The sequence below is a fragment of the Diadema antillarum genome, unplaced genomic scaffold (genome assembly GCF_040938485.1).
Source record: "Diadema antillarum isolate AM-2024a unplaced genomic scaffold, OU_Dant_1.0 seq00001480_RagTag, whole genome shotgun sequence".
NCBI classification, from domain to species: domain Eukaryota; kingdom Metazoa; phylum Echinodermata; class Echinoidea; order Diadematoida; family Diadematidae; genus Diadema; species Diadema antillarum.
The window spans coordinates 333,239-342,389 of NW_027272219.1; the positions used below are offsets into that span (position 1 = coordinate 333,239).

Below are 9,151 nucleotides of genomic sequence, written 5' to 3' on the forward strand. Positions count from 1 at the left end.
GGAAAGAATCCCCTTTAAGATAAGAAGTGCATCAGATGTAACTTCCCGCCATGTTTACAGAACCTGTCCCCCTTGCAACGTTTAGTGTGCATTGATAACAAGCTCATGATTAATACATTATCCTCTTACGCTCTTACGGTAAACCACCAGTTTACTAAACACTGACTGTCGGTCAGTTTCCGCTTTAGATATGGCAAAACAGAAGTTTATTACGTATTGGTTCATAAGGCATAGTTATCATAATTTTATATTTTATTGGCAAGTAATGAATGATGATATAAGTAACATTTACAGTAAGTTTCAACATCCTCTTGTGTATTTTTTTTTTTGATATATCACGATATATTGACAAACCCAACCGACTGACGAACAAATGAACCTCCTTGCTAATTTCTTACTTTCTCTAAACCCAAAGCAAGGAATATGGTCAGTGAAGTTTCGCCTTCTTGTGCAACAATTCAGGTTTCGAGATTACATGTCGGTTATGACACGAAACCTGTCAGCGAAAGTTTCCTGCCCATATCGAAAAACGTTTAGAATATTCAGAGCGACGCGTGACTGCGTCGGGAGAAAAGAACTCTCTTATTTTCAAAAGTAGAGATTCAATTCAATACTTTGGAAAGATTAACATGATTAATTTGTTTTGCTTTGTTTTGGTACTTTTTAGGGAGGCAACATCTTTTACGTTATCTATTGTCGCCTTGTGTAATGATACGTCATGTTTCTTGTAGCTGTTTTTGTTTGATTTTTGTTTGATTAACAAGGACAGTTCACATTGCGTTTAATTTGCTATACAACAAGCGTACATTAATCTTTTAACAAAAGGAATAAGCGTTAAGTACAACCAAAGTGCAGACGGCGATTGCTGCAGAGTGTGTTTTCGTTGTTGCGGCAACAGAGCACGCGTACATTGCCGCTTGGTATGCAGCAAGTTCTTCATGCAGTCAATTGATATTGCACATCAGAGAAACTCGGCTCGATTTGAGCAACAAAGTAAAGATCAATTATGATAGAGAAAATATGAATTCATTCGAACAAAATATACGAGAGTATAAGATTTCATTTATTGTTTGTTAAATTAATATTGCGTTACTTCAAAAGAAAGGACACCAATCATCAAAAGTCAAGCAAATTGTAGCAAGTATATGTAAAATCGGACGAGTGCGTATATATACATATACCATATATACATGTATATCATATATCATATATATGTTGTATGAGTGTGTTTGTGTGTGTGTGTATGTGTGTGTGTGTGTGTGTGTAGAAGGCCAAAACAGTTATATCGGTCACATGAAATTTGCCAAGGTGATGATTTCCTTGCCCCACAAAGGTCCCATCATTTTTTTTTAATGCATAAACATGTTTTTTTTTTTAATCCTTCCCAGTTCTTTTTGCCATGGTTACTATAAGTCATCGTTTCTCTGTCGTTACAACTCACAAACAATTCGTTTTTGTGGTTATTAGTCCACCCTGAATCTATATGAAAGATGGGGATTTAGTGAATATTTCGATTGGAAGAATACATCTTCTCTGTGACTTAGTATTGCTCATTATCCGCATTAACAAAATATTTATATTCCGTTACGACAAAGTGTTTGCATGTTTTGCATCTATGGTAACGTAGTATCTCCTTGTCTGGACGGTAGTTACGCATGTTCATGTGATGTGATGTCATGGAGTCTCTCTTTTACGAATATAGCACAAAAAAAGGGGAAAATATCTTTCTGGCAATATCGCGAAACAACACGTGGCCTCTAAATGGTCCTGACCACACGTTAGGTCGACGGGTAAAGTACAGTACTGAGGCACTCAGTAAACGCATATCATGACTTTTCTTTTTGTTTCAATGAACTCTTTGAGAAAAATAGTTTCCTCTACAGACAACAATTAAGCAGAAAGAGAAGGAAACCCAGTCACCACTTCTGTCAGTCTATACAATGTAATGACAGAAAACGTGAGAAATGATGAAGAGGCACAGGCTGACATGCAACCAAACCCAAATGCAAAACACAAAAATAAAAACAAAATAAAGAAGAGAAGAAGACTCACTTTATTTCGAACTCGATAAATAATAAGTAAGCAATGACCACTTTGTACAGTCAGTGCAAACCGACGGGGGGAAAGGAACTGCTTGAAATCAGGCCGTGGCCCGGATGCAGTGATCATTCTGCAGCGAGTGACCGGTGGGCTCTCGGGCAGATTCTGTAGCAAAGGGAAACAAGTGCCACACAGGAATCATGTGTGTTTTGCATGGAGTTATGATTCCAGCTCTACGACCGAGTCTGAGAAGTTTACAGCTCCTTATTCTTAAAATCTAAAATACCAACTGAGAGAAATTTCAAGTAGCGTGATGGTAATGCTGGGTGCATTATCTTGAGGGAAGTGTCGAATAAACAGCAAATTATCTCTTGTCCCCTTCTGCAAGCGAGAGACAGTATAGACGTTACTCATCTTCCCCAGATTGCGTAATCATGCCCTTAACGCAAACGACACGTCTAGACTGAGCTTACTGAGTAAAAATCCACATAGAATCTCCTCCATAGTGTAAAAGATCCATCCAATATACTGTTCACGTTAAACTGAATCGAGTAAGCGGGGTTGCTTTAGTTACAATATGATATATTTCATTTTGATTCAATCGTTTGTTTCTTTGCAGTTTTTGTTTGGCCATTATTCTACTTTTTTATTTTGATTAAAAAAAAATACTTATTGACGGGTAAAGAGGAGGAAACAACCTTTTCTTTCCCTAATATGTTCATTTCCAAGGACGTGGAAGATTTGCTGAAACAAAGAGTTATAATATTTACAATCACACGTGTCAGTCATGAATTCGATGAAACTACGGTCCGTAGTGATAAATAAGGGGATTTTCCAGCGTATTAAGAACCTGTCACGTGCGCGGCTTTTTCGCAAATTCACTGAATAACGTAAAATCCCCGACTCCTAGCATCGCATTTTACTGGAATGCCACTAGCCTGTATTTGCTCTTTTAATTACCCAGACCCTTTAAAACCAATGATGAGAGTCGATGGTTTCATTGCTGAAAAGTTGTCTCCATCGTCGGAAGTGTCAAATATCTCTCTTCGATTTAATTTCGAGGGAACTGTTTCAGAATTATGGCTCACCACAGTTCTTTGCCTCCTGTGTTCCTTGCAGTTATCGCCTTCCAGCTCCTTCTCTTGCTCGCCGCTACATCAGCCTTCCCAACAACCACTGTCGCTCCAACCATGGCAGGAGCAGCCGCAGCCACTACCTCTCCCATCTCGGTGTATGACCAGTATGACCTGCTCCTCCATGACACCAACGCCCTCTTCACCCAGTTTCAGGCCGTCTACCTTTCATTCGTAAGTCACCCATACAAGTGTAGGCTTTCGACTATTATTCATTTCATCTTCTACGCAGCTGTAATTCTTCCCGCACAATGTTATTCCTTTATTAACTATTGAGTTGCCCGTTATTCTGTTGTACAATATCGAAGAAAGTCATCATCTAAGCCAAATTAAGTTTTCTCACTGATGAATTGCTATGGGAGCAAAAAAGACGCATGCTTTTTATATGAGTTATACCCACTTACGAGCACGTGAATTTCGACTGTGACTTATATTTCTTTTAAAATCAGCTCCCGCTCAGTACTACGGTAGACCTTAATTGACTACGAGTCATACAGTTATCATTGGTCTGACATTGAAGACTTTGAACAATGATAATGAGCTATTTTTCACATGAGTTTTGATGACTGTATTAGGCGTAAAAGCACTCAGCAGTATCATTTTGTCATTGCACAAATTTGTTTTGTCTCACCATGTGCTAAATGTAATACAGTTCATTTATTCGGGTTGTTGATAACATTTCGTTGTGTTTCCGTTATTCAAGATTGATTCTCTCTCGGTTCCTGTGCACATTTACTAGTTTCCGTTACCGTTCAGTTCCAACATAACCTTTGTGTTTGGTCAGTGTTTGTTGTTCATTTTTTGACACCATGCATCTACTTCAGCACCCATTTGATCATTTCTTATACCACTCTATCACTGCTTATTTTTTTTTTAAATAATCACCTCTGTCTTCATCCATCTCACTCACACATCACCTCCTATTCGTCCATCGTCATCATCACGTCATCATCATGTTTGCCGACCACCGATCGGCAGATTGATGCCTTCATTAGCACCGACATGAATCAAACAACGACCAATAGCACTAACTCCACTACCGTTCCATCACAGAAGACGCAGCGCTTTGAGCAGACGGACGTGATGGCGCCAGAACTCGTCATCAACGGCTTTCTTACCACCAGGGATCTACCGTCAACCCACACCCAGCAGGTAAGAACAAGTGAACTTCAGTACATATTGCTTTCATCCTTTTCCATGTCGTCTTCATTCTCTTCATCATAATACTTTTCTGCCCTTCTCCTCCTTCAACTTTAATTTTTTTCTGTCTGTAATGTTTTGTTTTCTATGATATCTGTTTAAAAATGCATTTTCTTTTCTAATGTTACTTGTTTCTGAGATTGTTGAATTAAGTGAGGAAATATATTACTAAAGAAGACACGTTGGCGTGCTGAGGGTTTAACAAACTGGATTGGTTAGAATGCCTCTTCACATCTTTTTATCTTGGCAGTTCACAAGTTATGGTTACAACAGCAGGGAATCAGATTTTATCTATTACTCTGTTTAAATTCATTCCATGTCTATTACTACGAGTAACTAACTTTGTATATGATATTAGATTTTTTTCCGAATGGTTACACGCCGTCAATTTACCTGATGCCTGTATTTTGACTATAGTGGTGAAAGTAGAGACCCTAAACCCACAGGCTTGTTCGTGGTCTGGAAAAGGAAACTGGGTCATGCTGCTCAGGAAATGAATGACAGTTAGATATGTGACTGAACTCTAGCTAGTACTGTTTGAATCTAATTCCATTTCAAGCTGGTAATACTGGTCAACACCTTTAGGCTGTGAATGGCAAGTGAATCTAAACTCAAGCAAAGATTGAAAACAAGATATTATTCTCGGACCAGGAAGGCGTTCTTACCTCTCTGTTCGCATGAAATGTGCTCGAAATTTAAGAGCGTGTGCAAGATTATTACTAATATAACTACACTAATATGTATATGGAAGGTACGGAATTTTAGAGGAAGATATTTTTTATGAATGAAGCGGCCAATACCTTGTCCTCGTACAACAGTCCCTACTTCCCAGAATGTTAATCGTATAATGAATGATAAGTATAGAATAGTAAACACCGAGATATTTACACAGAAACACAAACACACACGTATCGTCATACAGAACACCCGCTCGCCCATATACGCCTAGTCATGCATACAAACCTAAGTGGCACATGAGGCTTCTGGAGATATTCGTTAGGGTGAGAGACAATGACTCATCGGATTGTCTCAAAGTCCAAGTTATAACGGTTTTAAAAACAACATGAACGATTATCTATATCCCCCTTCCTCTCTCTCTGCCTATATGTATTTCTCTCTCTCTGTTTTCTCATGCGCTCTTTCCCTCACATTTCGCATATCAAAACTTATGTGTGCGTGTGTGTGTGTGTGTTTGCATGTTCATGTTTGCGTGCAGATATTGTACTACCCCTTAAGAGTATTTGTTGTATGTAGGCCCTAAATGTCCCTCTCTTAACCTAGTTGATATATCTACACACCTATCTTCTGTTGGATTAGTGTGCTTTCAATGTCGAGGGATTGTGACAGCAACTTAGTACAATGTTGCATATTTCTGGATTCTTTTTTTTTCTGCTACTTTTTTTTTGGGGGGGGGGATTACTTTATTTTGCTGGGTTGTTTTTTTTTTCGAGATTGAATTTGCCTGTGACATAGAATTTTATGATTATTTGAGATATTATTGATGGACTCCGGGTTTCCCAATCTTTTGTCATGGTTCTTCTTCTGACTTGAAAAAAAAAAAAACGCTGGAGGGAGAAAAAAAAATTCAGTTATCTTAATTCTATAACAGGCATATCAACGAAGGTGTGGTACAAAATTTCACTCTGTTTGAGGAGTGATCACATAGTTTATTCAGTGATCTTTTTAGTATATATATTGTATGTTATATCTCTTCGTGCGTGAATTCATAGTTGTTTGACATACTATTTCCCATTGGTTCATTCAGCACAAAACTGATCTTTCATGAGGTCTTTTAGACAACATATTTTGTTAAGGACAACAGACAACAATTATAACGCCAGCGCAAGTGATAATCACGATCGATTATGATCCTGTGGACAGCCATTTATAAGCTGTGTACTTATAGTTATATGTTATGAGAATACAAGTATGAGAAGTAGGAGGGAGATGTAAAAATCTTGGCAATAAATATTATTGCCAGTGCATCATCGATAATGAATAAAATGCAAACAGTATAAGTAAAAAAAAGAAACCTTTTTACGATCTGCCAAATATGTGAAAATTTAGAGGCGTGTCCGTGTTCGACGAAGGGCGTGATGACAAGGCGTAAAGTCCAGCACTACCCACAATAACTTGCAATTTCGAAAGGAGACGTTTAGATTAACTATAGCGTTTGAGGAAATTTTCTGGTTGATGACAGGAATTATTGGGTCATACGAATAAACAATTACCAGGAAGGTTACTTTGTTTTCATTAATTTTGCATTTTTCCTTTTGCGACTTTATTTGGTGTGTCTCGGTGATGACGGAAAATTCCGTATGACACCTTTTTATTATTGCATGGGGAAAGCCTTTTGGTATTCATTGTGAAATGCTCTCGATGCTGTCGTCAGAACAGGAAAAGAGAAGAAAAACGATTGTGGTCGAAACCCTGGTCACAAGCCGCTTCCTATACAGCTTCCTGCCCCTGTGGGATAGACTTTGGCCTTCATGCACGCAATCAAAGTTGCCACTCTAAACTACTATACATGCGTGATGACTCCTGCAATCAGGCTTGAGCCTTGCTCATCCCAAAGTGGCATTGCGTTTCTGCTCATTGAACAAACCACTATCCAACATTATTTTTGTTTCCATATGTTGCGTTGGGATTTTTTCTCTTTTTTTAGGGGAGGGGGTGCGTGTAAAATATAATTTTTTAGCGGCACACGTCACAATGATGTAAATCATCCTAACTGAATTTCAAACAGGGGTCCTCTCAATTGGCTTTTGCAGTAGAAAATCAATATCCTAGAATACTTTCAAAACATGATCTAGAAGTGTAGAATTGTAAACTGCATCAGAGTTTTCTTTTGAAGACGTATTATCTGCAGCATATAGGTATGCCGACAGATTGTTTAACCACAACCCTGGTACGTAATGTCAAAAAACTGTTTAATCGGGTATCTTTGTTTGTTTTGTTGTTAGTGCTGTAACGTGGTCTTTCTTTCTGGTAATAAAATGTAAAGCGTTACGATTTCACCTCGTGATCAGATTTAGATCATTAAAAAATACCCCTTTCTTTACAAACAATATTCTAAAGTATGAAGACTGCTGTGGTCACTATCAATTTTGATACTAGTAATTATTGTTATAACAATTTCATTAGCAGTATGTCTATATCAGTATTATTGTTATGTTTATCATCATTATTGATATAAATATCATTATTATATTTTGTTCGATACTACAACTATATTGTTTGAATCGTCAAAAAAAAAAGAATACAACGCAATCCTTATAATCACCAAACTGCAACGGCATCTACATAACCGTTCTATAATTCAAATAGTTTTGATGATACAAAATCCATCATTGTCATGCAATACGTATAGACTCATACGTACACGTTATCACTCTTTTGAATCAATTCTGCATGTTCACATCCTATAATGACCCCATGCTCGTAAACACCAATATTTATATCCCGACTGGCTTCACCTTATTCATCGTATGCCTGTCTGTCTATTTCGTTTCCAATTTCCAAAGGTTAGCGAAGAGGAGCTGTTGCAAAGCCACCAGCAATTCCTGCGCACATACGAACGCGTACTCGAATCGCTGATCGACCAGGAGAACATCGTCGTAGGAGGCGACTCTCCCTTTGTTGATGACTACACCCAGATAGTGCATACTATCAACCGCCTCCTGGTCAAAATAGATGGCCTGGTAAGTGCTCTGAGTGTTCATTACTCATTTTATGATATAATACGCGTAGACTCCATGCAGTACAATATACTTATGACGTAAGTTATCATTCATGTTACTCTCTTTCTCTCTCTCTCTCCCTTCCCCTGTGTGTGTGTGTGTGTGTGTGTGCATGTATGATTACTTAGTGTATTTTCTAAAGTGTAATCATCTCTACATGTTCAATATCTCACACATGGTGAAAATCATGTCCGTCTCTCTCCATCGCACTTCCCTTTCCCCTCACTGAGGTCAATTACCTCATTTTCCGGTACCATTTCCTCATATCCTATCTATCTGCACCCTTCTTCCCCTCCTCTCTTTTTAATTCGTTATTCAGGAATGAATACTTATGATGATTCTCCTTTAAGTTATTCTTCAATCTTGGTATTTTTGAAAATATTCATTTCGTTTTGAAAGTGCATCTCGTATTTGTACTTATTCATTTATTCATTTATTTTTATGCCCGTCAGTGGATGTGATGATTGAAACAAATTGAATACCAAAGTCTGTCCTATTACTGTATATTACGAACATTGTTATCATCGTAACATTATTTATGTTGTGTTAATTTCTATTGTTACGTCATAGATGCAGCACCAAGATATCGAGAACGGCCCCGACCCAACGTTCACCAGTCTTGACTGGTTGCCTGGCAACAGCCAAGTTCACAACGTTCGCAGCCTTTACCTACTGCACAACGTTTACAACTATATTCCCGCGTCAATGCAGCACTACAGCTACCTGAAAATGCAACATACGCCGTCCTCATAAGGAATAACTTGGAATCGTCATTTTTACAATCAGTGATCATGATCTTTCTCTCCTCCTTCCTTCGTAGATTCTAGCCTTTTATGTAATAGTCTTCCGTCTATTTATTCTCAAAAGCTTCATTATGCAAGTATGTTACGTTCAAAGCAATATTTCAAAACTGAATGTAGAAATGTTATTTATTGTTCATTATCCGTGCGGTTTTTCAAAATGCGTGTTTGATGAATGATATGCAAGATTCCTGCTTTTCCCCTTTTTTGACAATGTTGAAGTGAAATTCTGTAAAAC

The 9,151-nt window shown here is 38.0% G+C and overlaps 1 protein-coding gene across 1 annotated transcript; it reads left to right on the forward strand.

Moving 5' to 3' along the window:
• Positions 1–3,020: 3,020 nt before the first annotated feature.
• Positions 3,021–8,934, forward strand: LOC139709911 (uncharacterized). Its single transcript, XM_071621869.1, has 4 exons — positions 3,021–3,347; positions 4,227–4,325; positions 7,898–8,074; positions 8,684–8,934. The coding sequence occupies exons 1-4, from the start codon at positions 3,120–3,122 to the stop codon at positions 8,864–8,866; spliced, it is 687 nt and encodes a 228-aa protein (XP_071477970.1). The 5' UTR covers positions 3,021–3,119; the 3' UTR covers positions 8,867–8,934.
• The last annotated feature ends 217 nt before the right edge of the window (positions 8,935–9,151 follow it).